Source organism: Pituophis catenifer, unplaced genomic scaffold (genome assembly GCF_029215685.1).
Source record: "Pituophis catenifer annectens isolate HBS135680 unplaced genomic scaffold, rPitCat1.0.hap2 SCAF_1, whole genome shotgun sequence".
Lineage (NCBI taxonomy): Eukaryota > Metazoa > Chordata > Lepidosauria > Squamata > Colubridae > Pituophis > Pituophis catenifer.
In genome coordinates, this window is record NW_027256881.1 from 217,612,912 (window position 1) to 217,629,246 (window position 16,335).

The 16,335-nt window shown below is 39.6% G+C and overlaps 1 protein-coding gene across 3 annotated transcripts in view; it reads right to left on the reverse strand.

Annotated features, from left to right (window-relative positions):
* The window catches only part of MGAT5 (alpha-1,6-mannosylglycoprotein 6-beta-N-acetylglucosaminyltransferase), a 141,465-nt gene that overhangs the window by 44,577 nt on the left and 80,553 nt on the right, over window positions 1–16,335 (reverse strand). For all 3 annotated transcript variants that reach the window (XM_070948081.1, XM_070947995.1, XM_070948150.1), the window contains exons 3-5: window positions 11,456–11,623; window positions 1,998–2,074; window positions 1,186–1,275 (exon numbers count right to left, since the gene is read on the reverse strand). In XM_070948081.1, coding sequence (XP_070804182.1) covers window positions 1,186–1,275; window positions 1,998–2,074; window positions 11,456–11,623 — 335 coding nt within the window. The remainder of the gene's footprint in view (window positions 1–1,185; window positions 1,276–1,997; window positions 2,075–11,455; window positions 11,624–16,335) is intronic.

Genomic DNA, 16,335 nt, shown 5'->3' on the forward strand with positions numbered 1-16,335 from the left:
TAACTCTGACTCATTTATTACCAATTATTTATTGTTGCTTTGTGCATACATACTAAGTCAATAACTAACAAATCAATAATAACTGTGTTTATTTTTATTCAATATAATATACTTGAATTAAATTGGCCATTGGTTAAAATGTAGTAGGAATAAAGGGACTGTATTGACTCTGGCACTGTAGTTGAGCATATTTCAGAAGACAACTAGCAACAACAAAAGCAGCCATTGACCAGGGAAAGTTTGCTTATATAGTCCTCAATTTAGGGCAGTAATGGACCCTGCATCAGTAAAGAAACTGAAGTAATTCCTTGTGTTGTTTTTGTTTTGGCAGCTGGATGCTGAGCGCCCAAAATGCAGTCATATGATTGTTCCCCTGTCCGCTGGTTGGAACTAGGTTCTAAGTATCCCCGGAGAGGTCTGTTGTAACTGAATGGTCAGTAAGTGACTGGTCATAAATCAAGAACTGCCTGCAATTACTGTAGGTTCGAATCTCGCCAAGGCTCAAGGTTGACTCAGCCTTCCATCCTTTCTAAGGTAGGTAAATTGAGGACCCAGTTTGTGGGGGCAATAAGATGACTTTGTATAAATATACAAAAGAATGAAGGCTATTGCTTAACGCATTGTAAGCCCCCCTGAGTCTCCGGAGAAGGGCGGCATATAAGTCAAATTAAAAAAAAAAAAAAAAAAAAGAACTACTTGCATTCTATTTGGCACTTTCAACTGGTTAAGACAACTCTAGGCAACGGATAGTGGCTGCTTTATGATGCTCTAAAAGGGGTCACATGTAAAAAAACCAAGGCCAGCCATCATTAAAGCAAAACATTTCCTCAGAGAATGGCAGAGCTCTGTCTGGCAGAAAACACTGTTTATAGGAATGCAAATATTGACAACCTATAATTAGTTGAAAAGAAGAAAAGAATATACCATTTTCCTCAGGGAAAAAAATTTACATGGCAAAATGAAAACTACTATTTTCATGCTATTAGATTGATAAAGCTTAGAGTCATTTTTCATAGGAATATCTATAGTAATCTCTTGCAGCATAAGCAATACAAACTCTTTTACTCTAAAGACTGGCAAATGTTTATAGCCCAGGTTTTTATATACTACAACCTGTTTATCAGATGCATTCAGATAAAACTTCACTAAACCTTAATGTATTAGTTGAAATGAAAATTTACTGACCTCACTGAGGTAAATAAAGAATGAGCACTTGGACCCATCAACACCGTAACTTGCATAACAAGGATCAGATCTCCACATATCTTTCATCCACTAGAAAGGAAAGCAATAATAATAATAATGCATATGCCTTCAGTCAACAGGTTTGGGTTCTTATGAACCTAGACTGCAATATTAAGTACACAATTAATTATCAGGAAGCTGCTGTAATAGCATTTTAAATCAACAAGGTCAAGGCAAACTTCAGTTATCAGGAAGAGATAATTGCTATCATTTATAGGAAAATGCTGGTCAAATAAACTTTCCCATAAATATAAAGTTCAGCACTGTGAGTATGATCATTTACCCACATAGGTGGCAGGAAGTTTACATTGTTTATATGGAGTTCATCCAACCAGGTTTGTCTCAGTAAATGAGACTGAAAACTTCTAATATTTTTATTTATTTATATATTTATATCAAGATTCTTAGATGCCCATCTCCTCACAGAAGGGTTCTTTTTATCCTTGTCCTTCAAATATAACTGCAATCCGCAACATTTTAATACTCAACTTCTTCATAAAGAAGTTTATACATTATTTTTGGCATCTGGATCAATACCTTATCAATTACCTGACCGTTATGAATCATTAGACACTTTGCTTCAGTTATCATACTCAGATATGTCACATGCTAAGAGAAAATTGTGGGTTTTCCACCACCCCTGGTCTTTTGATCAATTAACAAATTGTCAGTTGAAATGGGAGCATTAAAACATTTTCTGTTGGAGAATGAATACATCCGGACAAATAAATGGTGCAATAGATGAAGCTTACTTTTATTTTGCCCTCACAGTGAGGAAAACCATCCATAGGAGGCAATTCACACTGTTCCTGGGCTCCATTAATGAGATCTGAAGAAGAAAAATTAACACAATGTAATACGTAATATTAAACACCTGAGAACAGATTAGTATTTTTTCCACCTCAGATGACTGTGAGGATGAATCATCGCCGAGGTACTAATGGAGTTCTAAAAATGCAGCGCTGTCTTCTTCCTCATCTCTCTGCTGGGAAATTGGAAAAGGGCCATAAAACCAGGAAATAATAAATGGAATGTGCATCAAATGTGCTCAGACATGAGAGGTTATTAAGAATTAATGGAAATAATTGTTCATCATTTATAATTAAGCACAACTAACTTTTTAACCAGAAATGCAATAAACCTATTCGTTAAACTAAAGTACAGCTATCATTCAATTGGCTGATGGAAGTCAAAGGTTTGAATGACAATTTTAGTAAGAAAAGTAGAGGCTCAAAACCCGTTAAAATTAAAATGGGGTTTCCAACAAATACATGCATTTAAAACACTTTATTACATGTGTAAAAACAGACAGAAATGGATATTAATGAGAACTGTAGGATCCAAAACCTTCTCTCATTTTGTTATTCAACTCAGATGGGATTCCAAAATTTTGGCAACCTGTTGGACATGTTGAAGATTCCCAGACTAAAAATTTTTGATAGCAACTTTCATCTTATGACAACTTTAACCAAAATAACTCAGGAATTCAAGGTTGCTATGATAACAAACAAGACAGTAAACCAAGATATACTTTGTGCCATACTCTTGTATTGGTATTGACTGGGCAGAAATTTTACAGTGAAGTAATGGGAAGTTGACCCCACTGCCACAGTCAGACCATTTTATTTTATTTAGTTCATTTGGATAAACAGTTCTTTTTTCCCCCTAGCCTAACAATAAGAAAAAAATCTATTATAATGATTTATTACTGGACATTGATACAATCTGATGGGCCCTCAAGAGCTTTAGGCGAGTTTTTAGCTGACATGTTTGTTACACATGACAAAGCTCAATCTGTATCATATGGATTCTGTTAATTTGCATCATATGGAAATGAGTTCGGAGTAGGCATAATTAGCTTATAGCCATGTATCTTTCTGCTTAGCAGGAATGCTTGATAAATCATATAATGGAGTGGAACACCAGGAACTACCAGTAGGTAGTAGGTGATCTGAACTCAGACATAAAATGTGATGCAAATAATAACTAAAGCAGGTAAGACTATTTCAATCCTTGTGTAGCAATAACCATGGTAAAGAAGCAATAACTCTCTATATCCAATTCTATTCTTAAAATATATTTTTTTCCAGCAGAACTTTTTCTCTGTAGCCTGTAATATCTAATTTTGGCTTGCTCTATTAATAGTAGCTCTGTTGACAGTTACTGAAGTATGAAAACTCTCTTAGTATGGGAATGTCAACCCAAACATTTGGAATCACCTTTTCAAGCTCCCGATTTCCCTTAAATATATCAAACATTCTAGGCTTTATGTAAAAATGCCATGGGTTAGGAAGATGATAGAGGATAGCCGTGGAAGTAAAAAGTGTTAAGTCATGTTTCTGTTTAATAAAAAAGCTTATTTTTATAATAAAACATTCTTTAAATGGAATTTATGTACATGCATCTTCTTGGTGTTTCTATCTTGAACTTGCAACAGGAACAAGATGACAATCCAGAAACTGAAGACTTCCTGATGGAGTAAGTCCAGATCTTGGCAGGCCTCCAAAATTCATGGTTATTGCCAGATAGGAAAGTGGAAGCCATACCAGCGTTATCTGCTGCATCCATTCCTGGAGGAGATGCCCTGGCTACTTCTGATAGTACTGCAATGTCTCATTACTGACTTCGTAGAGTTATTTGGAAGAAGGTGAAAAATGCAGCAGTCAGCTCTGTGAGAACTCCTATTTCAATGCATTGGGGCACTTTTATCACAATATGATTCAAAGTATAAGTAGTCCTTGACTTACCACCACAACTGAGCCCAAAATTTCTGTTGCTAATTGAAATATTTGTTAAGTAAGTTACAATAGGTCATTTTACGACCTTTCTTGCCACAATTGCTAAGTGAACCACTGCAGTTATTAATTTAGTAACAAGGTTGTTAAGTGAACCTGGCTTTCCCATTGACTTTGCTGGTCAGAAGGTTGCAAAACGTGATTATATGATCCGGGGACACTGCAACTGTCATCTGAATTTTGATCACGTGACTACCGAGATGCTGCAATGGTTGTAAAAGTATGAAAAATGGTCGTAAGCCACTTTTTTTCAGCACCACTGTAACTTCAATCAAAAATGAACTCCCTGTATTGGCTTTTGATCGATAAAGACTTATATGGCTTAGTGCCCAGATATCTGCAGGATTATTTTCTTTAATAGTACCTGTCCAGTACCTGTTCTGGACATCCTGTGTAGGATATCAAGAACTCCCTTTGCAGGAAATTTTGAAAGACTGAAGCAAAATGTTTCCTAGTTATGGCTCCAACGCTTTGGAACAACCTTTCCATAGAAAGCCATACAGCAACCTATCTCCAAATATCCTGGAACTGTGAAAACAGAACTCTTCAAAAGAGATTTTAACAGTTAAAATAACTGTTGTTGATTATGTCCAATGCACATTTTTAATCATACACTGGCTTTTATTTGATGGTTATGTGATTTTTTTTTTACTATATGGTATTAAACCACCGCAAGTGCTCAGTGAATGTAGTAATATAAAAGCAGAATAAATAAAATCAAGAAGGTAATATGCTTGTATGTTAAGTGCAAATGTAACTTATTTACTACATAGATACGAAAAAGCTCACGTTGCTAATACAAATGGATTACTTCATAATGGAAGAGTTACGAGGGGATTAACAGTCCAAACTGGTATACCCAGATATGATTGCACTGCAGCTTCCAAATTTCTAGGCAGTATCATAGTACTTTAGTATTTTTGGCAATTGCTACATCAATCTATCTGATATGCAGGTTAGGTAAAGGTAAAGGTTCCCCTCACATATATGTGCTAGTCGTTCCCGACTCTAGGGGGCGGTGCTCATCTCCGTTTCAAAGCTGAAGAGCCAGCGCTGTCCAAAGACGTCTCCGTGGTCATGTGGCTGGCATGACCAAACGCCAAAAGTGCACAGAACACTGTTACCTTCCCACCAAAGGTGGTCCCTATTTTTCTACTTGAATTTTTTACTTGCTTTCAACTGGTAGGTTGGCAAAAGCTGGGACAAGTAACAGGAGCTCACCCCGTTACACGGCACTAGGGATTCAAACCACTGAACTGCCGACCATCTGATCAAGAAGCTCAGCATCTTAGCTACGTCCCCGATATGCAGGTTATGGAAGACAAATTTATGGATACTAAAGGGAGAAGTCGATGAGAACAAAGATCTTGGAAGTACAGGGATAGAAGAAGAGAAGGCAGACCTTGGTACTAGCCATGATAACTGCCAAGACTATCACAGTAATTAAGACAACCCCTTTAAACCTGTGCCTAATTAACTTAATCTGGACAGCTGACATTTTAGAAAACACAGGAAACCTATATACAATTACTAATTTGGCTGAACTTTATGCCTGTCTGTCAGTAGATGATCTCTAAATAATTCAAAGAGAAGTCTACAGAAGACTCATTTTTCTGTCATGGAAGAAAGGAAGTGTAAAGTCTCTTTATAATTATCACCAAGGGTTTTTTTTTAGAAGGACAGAAATATCTCTTTTTTTCACTCCACACACAACTATTTCTGTAGTTTAAAGATCACAAGGCAATATGCAGAAAAATTCAACAAAGCAACTGGCTAAAGTAATGATTATTTTTCATGTATTTCAACAAAGTAATGATTATTTTTCATGTATCTTGACAGAGACAGGCTTAATTCTTCTACTACATCCCACCTTCTTAGCTTCCTTAATAAGTTAAATATGTCACAACCATCAATTTTCCCCTCCATCCTACCAAGATGCATAGTTTGAAATGATGTGTTCATCTCAGGAAAAAAAAGAAAAAAAAAGGTATTTTCAGAAAACCTTACAAATTGAACTCACATGGAGCATGACATATCAGAACCAGAGACTGCTTAGGCTATTCTATTCAGATCTTGATCCCACAATCTGCAAGATCAAAATCAGCAACTGGGACTGTGAAACTTCCTTTCCTGCTAGTATGTCGATGCTGTGATGCAAGTGTTAAAGAGGTGGGTGAGTTTGAGTTAAGCTTGTCATTAATTCTTAGCCAAACCTTAGAAATACATGACTCCAAGATTCACACAGAATCTCATCAAACATAGTGATAAATTGGGTTGTGTGCTGACCCCAACTTCAGGCTTCCAAATAATTCTCTCCCAGACTGCTGCACAGTTCTAATAGAAGGTCAGAAAAATTCATTAAAAACACCACACTTAATGTCATCATTTTAAGAATGTGAAATGTATCACACCTTACAGCACAGCAATTTTATTTAGGAAGAAAAATTAGGCATGATTTCTCTCTTAATTAAACATGAATTTCAACAGTACCCAGTTGCAGAATGCAGCACAAAACAGAATCAAAACATGCTCCTTTGTGGCAACCAGAAAAAAAGTGAGCAGACTGATTGACAAATAAAAAACAAACAAAAATAAAGAAACCAAGGGGGGGGCAAGATTGTTGAGATATGGTACAGTGAATAGGACAGAGGCCATAACAATTATACTTTGTAAAATAGAAGAAAGAACTATGTTTTTAAAGAAAAAAACTCTAAAATCAATATCCTGTAATGCAATAACATTGTTTTCATTCGTCATTTTTAAAACAATTACTCCTTTTAGAGTTTCTCCCTCTTTCTTCCAAACTGGTTTTCTGCCACAAGCTGGGAGGAACAATAGATTTTCCTTTTCCCCATTTCCTATGCTGCCTCTCCGACCATCCACTTCTACCACTAGTTGATAAATTATCAAGATTCTCTTTGAACTGACTTATACCATTTCTAAACTTTCAAGAAAATAACCTTGAAAAAAACACCAGGGAGAGGGAAATCACAAATGTCAATTCCTATCTGTGTATTGCAAATCTTCAAAAACTCCTAGAATGGACAACTCTACTCCTTTCTGCTGCAATAACAGAGGTGTGGATAAGCCCTGCCAAAGCAGAAAAGATAAATAGGCTACTTTCCTCTTTTCTGTCTCAATTTGCCTCCACATCACAAAACATAAAATAAATTCCCATTAAAGTCACTCTAGGATTCAAAGTTCCATGTCTTTTTTCCTTCTTTCCTGAATTTTTTAAATTAGTATTCTTTAGCCTCTTCCATTATGATATCACATACTGTGCAGAAAATAGCCCTGTCCACCAGCAGAGCTTCTTAGTCATTGGATTTATGATTTGATCCCAGGAGGTGTGTTGGCTCAGTGGTTAAAGACCCTGAGCTTGTCAGCTGGAAAACTGACAGCTGGGGTTCGAGACCCGAGTGCTGTGCAACGGGTTGAGCTCCGGTTCCTTGCCCCAGCTTCTTCCCACCTAGCAGTTCAAAAGCATGCAAATGCAAGTAGATAAATAGGTACCACTTTGGTGGGAATAAAACCTATTTCCCCACTACATTTATACCCTACATGAAAGACAGGCTATAAATTAAATAATCATACAGCTGTAACAGCTGTCAGGATGTAGCTAGGAACAGATAGCCCTGAGGGAATACAATGCAAAACAGAAAATGTTACTCATTCATTACGCCCTTATTACTTTTTTAAGCAATACCACACAGCTGCCAGGTTCACATTACATTGGAAGGCATTTCATAATATAGTATCATCTTTTAGCTTGAGAAGTTTTGAGCAACTACTGCCTAAAAGGAGCATCTGCCACTTAACGTAGGATAGATAGACTATCGAACAACATCAAAAAAGAAAACAAATGTTTGTATTTCAGAATGTACAATAAAAAAGGTTGCAATATTTTAGTTGGAAATTCAACTTCAAACAAGCACTGCAAATCTTTACTTAAGGCATTGTTATGCCTTTAAACCAAAGATAAACATTTGACTTCCAAAAATCTCTCAGAAGCAAATGCTTATAAAACATATGTTCTGAATTTAAGACCAAGAAGTAATAGACTACAAATTTGCAGGTAAATGAAATTTTTTGAAAAAAAATCTTTACATTGGCTTAATTCCAAACCTGAAGATAAGAATTGCTCATAGTTTGCTTATAAAATGGCTTACAATTTGTATAAAACTGTACTGGGTTAGGGTTGGCCATCCAAACATAAGATGAAGCAAGCAAGCATATCCTTTAACTTAAAACTATTATTTAAACGAGTGTTTTACAACATTTTGTTGCTGTGAAATATGGATATGAGGTATTTCCTCTTAATGTTTCATTATGTCTGAAATGGTATAGGGTCTCCTGCTTGAGCAGGGAGTTGGAGTAGAAGACCTCCAAGGTTCCTTCCAACTCTATTCTAATTGATTGAATGTCTCTTCATTTTAAAAAGAAAATATTTAGTCCAGGATTCATTTTCATATATTTATCAATATCCAAGATGGTAAAGATAAGTGCAACACGTAGGCAAATTTAACTATAGTTTAAAATGGCTGGGAAAATGTGACCATCCTAGAGTCCAAGCCAAGTCCAAACAACGCCAGTGAATTTCTAGAAGCCTAGCATTCTGACAAATCAGCCATCAATAGACACATAGACATTGACAACATCTATAGTCTATGTAAAACAGACTACCAACTAGCTAAAAATGGAACAAAAAGACCTAAGCACCTCTCCACCAGTAATCAGCACCCAGATCTGCATAGATTAGCTCCAAGATGAACATGAGACCAGCAATCAAGTAATCAATATTCCAATCAAGAAACTACCAAAGAAGCCAACAGTAAACAGCCCAACCAAAGAATCTCTAAGACCACCCTCACCAACACTGACAGGGTAAGCCACTAAAATATAAACCTACAGCAAACCCCACTCCTTACTAGCACTGATGTTACCTAGTTGGGTAATGAAACATCTGCAAAAGAACAAGCAAGCTCAGGGAGCACCAAGAACTCCTCAATAATGGAGGCAGAAAAGAAATTAAGGTCTCCTGTCCTCTATTAAGAGATCTACCCTGTTTCCCTGAAAATAAGACATCCCCTTATAATAAACCAATCAGGCTTTTGAGCGCATGGCAATAAGGCCAAGCGCTTATTTCAGGGTTCAAAAAAATAGACAGGGTCTTATTTTCGGGGAATCATGGTATTGGTGTGGAGGATGGTAGGTTGCTGGCTGGACTTTCGGTCTATACTTTAGACAATGGAAGCAGTGGACTCTTGGAAATGATGGAGACAACATCTACATTAATTTGCACCACATGGTGGATGGCCAGTGGTTACAGCAGCGGTATTTTAGGAAATGTGTTTGGTTTCCTCAGCTGCTGAAGGCTTTGCATGGCCACTTCATCTTCTCAGCTATGTGTGAAGCCGATCCTGGACTATTTTGTTTTAAATAACATGTTTTTATACTATGAAGAGGTTTCTCTGGGGATCTTGGGACTGTGGGATGAGAGTGAGGTGAATGTACTCAGATACTCTTCTTTGGGTGAGAACCCAATATACGAGATTGCCTTCTGCCACTGATAGCTTCCCACCGGCCAATACGCTCCCACAGAGAGGGACTCCTCAGGGTGCCGTCGGCCAAACAATGTCGACTGGCGACACCCAGGGGGAGAGCCTTCTCTGTGGGGGCACCTGCCCTCTGGAATGAGTTGCCCCTAGAGGTTCGTATGATCCCTGACCTGCGTACCTTTCGCCGCACCCTTAAGTCTCTTTTGTTCCAACAGGCCGGGCTGGCTTAATATGAATTTTAAATCAGGTGTTTGTTAGCTTTTAACCTTGTGGGCCAAATTTTATATATTCGTTTTAAATTGTTTTTAAATTTTGTGAGTTTATATGTGTTTTAATATGGCTGTACACCGCCCTGAGTCCTTTGGGAGAAGGGCGGTATAGAAGTTTAATTAATTCAATTCAATTCAATTCAATTCAATTCAATTCAATTCAATTCAATTCAATTCAATTCAACCAGGGGTAAGACTGGTAAAGTGGCTCCCTGCAGCATGGGTGAAAGCAATTAACAGAGTAATAGAGTTGGAAGGGCCTTGGAAGTCTTTTAGTCCAACTCCCTGCTCAAGCAGGAGATCCTATAGCCGTGATGGTGAACCTATGGCATGCATGCCAGAGGTGGCACACAGCGCCCTCTCTGATGGTGCACGAACCGTCACCCCAGTTCAGCTCCACCATGCGTGTGTACGCCCCTCCGACTGGCCAGCTGATCTTTGGGTCTCTGCTGCGCATGTGGGGAGACATGTGTGGAGAGCCGCATGTGTGGGGGCATGGGATGTGCACAGGGGGCCACACATGCATGCATGGGGGCGGGGTATGCGTGGGGGCACGCATGCATGCGCAGGGGGAGGGGTATGTGCGGGGGCCCACATGTGCATGCACAGAGGTGCATGCAGGGTGCGCGCACCTGCATGGGACCACACATGCATTGCATTTTGGGGGTTCAGGCGCACGCACGCTTTGGTTACTCGGTCCAGAAAAGATTAGCCATCACTGCCCTATAGTATTTCAGACAAATGGTTGCCCAATCTCTTCTTAAAAATCTCCAGTTTCGGAGCACCAATAACTTCTGAAGGCAAGCCGTTCCACTGATTAATTGTTCTGATTAATTTGTTCCACTGATTAATTAGTATGGGGCATTCCTGTTAGATGAAGATATGTTTAGGGAGGCTACACATATGGTGACTTGGAGATGCTGAGAGCGGTTGCTGTCAGGTTTTCTACTATCTGTAATGTATATTGTTTGGAGTGGGGATGCATTTTAGCTTGAGAGGAGAGGTTGAGGATGGGGGATGAAGAAACTGGAGGGATGAATAGGGTGGGGTACTGTATGTCAGCAGTGTTGGATATGGGGAGATATAATGGTTGGGAGACGGGAAGAGCCACTCAAAGGGAACACAATCCCAATGTTTTAACCTGTTTCATGTTCTGGTCCCCTTGGCTCAACCTATTTACCTGGTCAGCAGAACAATAGTGGCCCAGGTTTTGAGCTATTGCTTTTAAATGCCAGGTCAATCTTAGTAAGGCTTGCCTTATTTGCTGACTTGATCATCACGAAGAAGGCTGATCTGGTTGGCATCAGATTCCTGTTACCAAAAATCCAAATTTTTATCATGTGACTGTGAGGTGCTGCAACAGCTTTAACTTTGGTCACAGGTCACAACTCACTTCCTTCTTATTGTAATTTTGAATAGTTACCAAATGGTTGTAAATTAAAGAGCTATCCTTAGTTGGCCTCCTCTCCCCTCCCCCCTTCCCCTGAATCTTTAAAATAAAAATAATAAAATATATATTTTAGACTATTTTATATTATGCTATATAGTTCAAAATTAAAGGGCAGAAACAAAGAGTTTTCAGACCTACCTGCAACATTCAGCTTTTCAGCTGTCCCCGAACTAGGAATTGCAGTGGTGGTACTATTTGTGGAATTTGCACCTGTGCCATTGATTGCAAGGTTCTCAACCTTAGACTCAAGCTTCCCAATACGCTGCAATATATTATCCAGTAGGACCGCAAGAGTTTTCTTCAAATCTAAATCAGGAAAGGAAATGAAACCAATTAGTATTACAAAAGAAAACATAAACAAATAGCTTATCAATATTTTCATTGGTTCAAAGCAATGATACTACATATTATTGAAGCAAATTATTGTTGTTGTTGTTGTTAGTTGCGAAGTCGTGTCCGACCCATCGTGACCCCATGGACAACGTTCCTCCAGGCCTTCCTGTCCTCTATCATCCTCTGGAGTCCATTTAAGCTCACACCTACTGCTTCAGTGATTCCATCCAGCCACCTCGTTCTCTGTCATCCCTTTCTTCTTTTGCCCTCAATCTTTCCCAGCATTAGGTTCTTCTCCAGTGAGTCTTTCCTTCTCATTAGGTGGCCAAAATATTTGAGTTTCATCTTCAGGATCTGGCCTTCTAAAGAGCAGTCAGGATTGATCTCCTCTTGGACTGATTTGTTTATTCGCCTTGCAGTCCAAGGGACTCGCAGGAGTCTTCTTCAGCAGCATAGTTCAAAGGCCTCAATTCTTTGGGGCTCAGCCTTTCTTATGGTCCAACTTTCACAGCCATATATTGCAACTGGGAAAACCATAGCCTTGACTATACACACTTTTGTTGGCAGGTTGATGTCTCTGCTTTTTAGTATGCTGTCTAGATTTGCCATAGCTTTCTTCCCCAGGAGCAAGCGTCTTTTAATTTCTTGGCTACAGTCCCCATCCGCGGTGATCTTGGAGCCCAGGAAAATAAAATCTGTCACTACCTCCATTTCTTCCCCATCTATTTGACAGGAATTGAGAGGGCTGGATGCCATGATCTTAGTTTTCTTAATGTTGAGTTTAAAGCCAACTTTTGCACTCTCCTTCTTCACCCGCATCAAGAGGCTCTTTAGTTCCTCTTCGCATTCTGCCATTAGAGTGGTATCATCTGCATATCTGAGGTTGTTGATATTTCTCCCGGCAATCTTAATTCCAACTTTTGATTCATCTAGCCCCACCTTTCTGATGATGTGCTCTGCATATAAGTTAAATAGGCAGGGCGACAGTATACAGCCTTGCCGGACTCCTTTCCCAATTTTGAACCAATCAGTGGTTTCATGTCCAGTTCTCACTGTTACTTCTTGACCCACATATAGGTTTCTCAAGAGACAAATAAGATGGTCTGGTACTCCCATCTCTTTAAGAACTTGCCACAATTTTTTGTGATCCACACAATCAAAGGTTTTAGCATAGTCAATGAAGCAAAAGTCGATGTTTTTCTGGAACTCCCTAGCTTTCTCCATGATCCAGTGTATGTTGGCAATTTGATCTCTAGTTCCTCTGCCTCTTTGAAATACTGCCTGTACTTCTGGTAGTTTTCGATCCACATACTGCTGGAGCCTAGCTTGTAGGATTTTAAGCATAACCTTACTAGCATGTGAAATGAGTGCAATGGTGCGATAGTTTGAATATTTTTTGGCATTGCCTTTCTTTGTAATTGGAATGTAAACTGATCTTTTCCAAATCCTGTGGCCACTGTTGAGTTTTCCAAATTTGCTGGCAAATTGAGTGTAGCACTTTTACTGCATCGTCTTTTAAGATTTTGAATAGCTCAGCTGGAATACTGTTTCCTCCACTAGCTTTGTTGTTGCTCAGATTTCCTAAGGCCCATTTGACTTCACATTCTTGGATGTCTGTCTCGAGCTCAGTGACCACCCCATTGTGGTTATCAGGGATGTTAAGCTTGTTCTTGTATAGTTCTTCTGTGTAATTTTGCCACCTCTTCTTAATCTCTTCTGCCTCTGTTAGGTCCCTGCCATTTTGGTCCTTTATCATGCCCAACTTTGCATGAAATATTCTCTTTATCTCTCCAATTTTCTTGAAGAGATCTCCGGTCCTCCCTATTCTATTGTTTTCTTCTATTTCTTTGCACTGTTCATTTAAGAATGCATTCTTATCTCTTCTAGTTATTCTCTGGAATTTTGTATTCAACTGGATGTATCTTTCTCTTTCTCCCTTGCCTTTCGCTTCCTTTCTTTCCTTAGCTATTTGCAAAGCTTTCTCAGACAATCATTTTGCTTTCTTGCCTTTCTTTTTCTTTAGGATGGTTTTAGTTGCTACCTCTTGTACAATGTTGCGAACTTCCGTCCATAGTTCTTCAGGCACTCTGTCTATCAGATCTAATTCCTTAATTCTATTTGTCACCTCTACTATACATTCATCAGGGATATGATTTAGTTCATACCTGGGTGGCCTAGTGCTTTTCCCTACTTTCTTCAATTTAAGTATAAATTTTGCAACGAGAAGCTCATGATCTGAGCCACAGTCAGCTCCTGGTCTTGTTTTTACTGACTGTATAGAGCTTCTCCATCTTTGGCTGCAGAGCACATAGTCAATCTGATTTCTGTGTTGACCGTCTGGTGCAGTGGTGGGTTCCTCCCGGTTCGGCCGAGCCGGTAGCCGGTTGGGTGATATGATGTCACCGAACCAGTTCTGCCCCCCGCCCTCCCCCGGGTTATTCTTACCTTTTATTTGGCCCCACCCCCAATCTATTGCTGCCTCCTGAGTCCCAGCTGATGGCTAGAAGGGAAAAAACTGTTTAAACTCTTGCCACGGGGCTTCAAAGGGCTGCCTTACAGCTGATCAGTGTTAAAAGAAAACAAATGAGTAGACCAGTGCCTACAAAAATAAATGGGTAGACCCAGTGGTGGGATTCTACTTCGGTAGAACCGGTTGTTAAGTAGTTAAATAGTTAAGTAGTTAAGCAGTTCAGAGAACTGGTTGTTAAAGAAATCTCCTTTTGTTTTTTTCCACTTTATAGGGTTAATCCTGTAAGGATTAATTACAACATTTGGTGTTGTTTCCTAGCCTAATCTTTATTACAGAAACTGCCTCTCCGGCAGTATGCCTAGACTTACTGTCACTTCCGGTTCCGGAGGCTATTTTTTTGCTTGACTTTCTTAAAGGGGAAGGGTTGTTTTAAGCTTTTTACACTGCTGTTGGGAGGAAATACTCCCCTATTGGAGTTCTTCCAGCCAGGGTGCAATCATCAGCACTTTGAAAAAATAATTGAATCCTTTTGTGCATATGGACTACTCAGAGGGCAGAAAATGTTATTTTTGACTGGTCCTCGCACTTTTGACCAGTCCTCAAACTTACGACTGTCCTCACATTTTACGTTTTTCGCCCTATCTTGTCACCATGGTGAAGAGAAGCAGTTGTGAAATGAGTGACACGGTTGTTAAGAATGCTACAATGGGCATAAATGATGACCAGTCATAAGTGCGAAGACTAATCAAAAGTGCGAGGATCTGTCAGAAATCACTTTTTTCAGCCCTCTGGGTAGTCCTTTTGTGTATATGGCTTAGGCCCAGGGTATTTGGCGGACCATCTGCGGCCAGCAACAGCTCCCCATCGCCCAGTGTGTTCCCACAGGGAGGGCCTCCTTGGGGTGCCGTCAGCCAGACAATGTCGGCTGGCGACCCGTAGGGAGCGGGCCTTCTCTGTGGGTACACCTACCCTGTGGAATCAGCTCCCCCTGGGGCTCCGGTGGCCCCTGACCTTCGCTCTTTCCGCCGTGGCCTTAAAACATGGCTATTTCGCCTGGCTGGCTTGAACTGAAGGGGTTTTAGAGGGGATTTTAATGGTTTTTATAGTTTTATAGTTTTATTGGGTATTTTTAAAGGAAGGATTGGACTGTATGTGTTTTATTGTTGTGAGCCGCCCTGAGTCCTTTTGGAGATAGGGCGGCATATAAGTCCAATAAATAAATAAGTAAGTAAGTAAGTAAGTAAATAAATAAATAAATAAATATGGACTACTCAGAGGGCTGAAAAAGTTATTTTTGACCAGTCCTCGCACTTTTGACCAGTCCTCGAACTTATGATTGTCCTCACATTTTATGTTTTTTGCCCTATCTTTTCACCATGGTGAAGAGAAGCAGCTGTGAAATGAGTGACATGGTTGTTAAGAACGGGCATAAATGTGAGGATAGTCATAAGTGTGAGAACCAGTCAAAAGTGCAAGGACCTGTCAGAAATGACTTTTTTCAGCCCTCTGAGTAGTCCCTATACACATAGTCATGGCCATCCGGTCACATGACCAGCTAGCCACACCCACCGTCACATGACCTCCGAGCCACGCCCACAAAATAAGCCACGCCCACAGAACCGGTAGTAAAAAAATTTAGAACCCACCCCATCACCTGGTCTGGTGATGTCCATGTGTAGAGTCGCCTCTTGGATTGTTGGAAAAGAGTGTTTGCTATGACCATCGCATTATCTTGACAGAATTCTATCAGCCTGTGCCCTGCTTCATTTTGTACTCCAAGGCCAAACTTGCCTACTATTCCAGTTATCTTTTGGCTTCCTACTTTAGCATTCCAATATCCCATGATGATAAGGACATCATTTTTTGGTGTTAATTCTATAAGGTGCTGTAGGGCTTCATAGAACTGGTCAATTTCATCCTCTTCAGCACCAGTGGTTGGGGCATAGACTTGGATTACTGTGATATTGAATAGTTTGCCTTGGATTCAAACTATGATCATTCTGTCATTTTGGGGATTGTATCCCAGTATTGCTTTTCCTACTCTTTTATTATGAAGGCTACTCCATTTCTTTTGAGGGATTCTTGCCCACAGCAGTATACCTGATGGTCATCTGAATTAAATTCACCCATTCCTGTCCATTTTAGTTTGCTGATTCCTATGATGTTGACGTTCAGTCTTGTCATCTCTTGTTTGACCACGCCCAGCTTGCCTTGA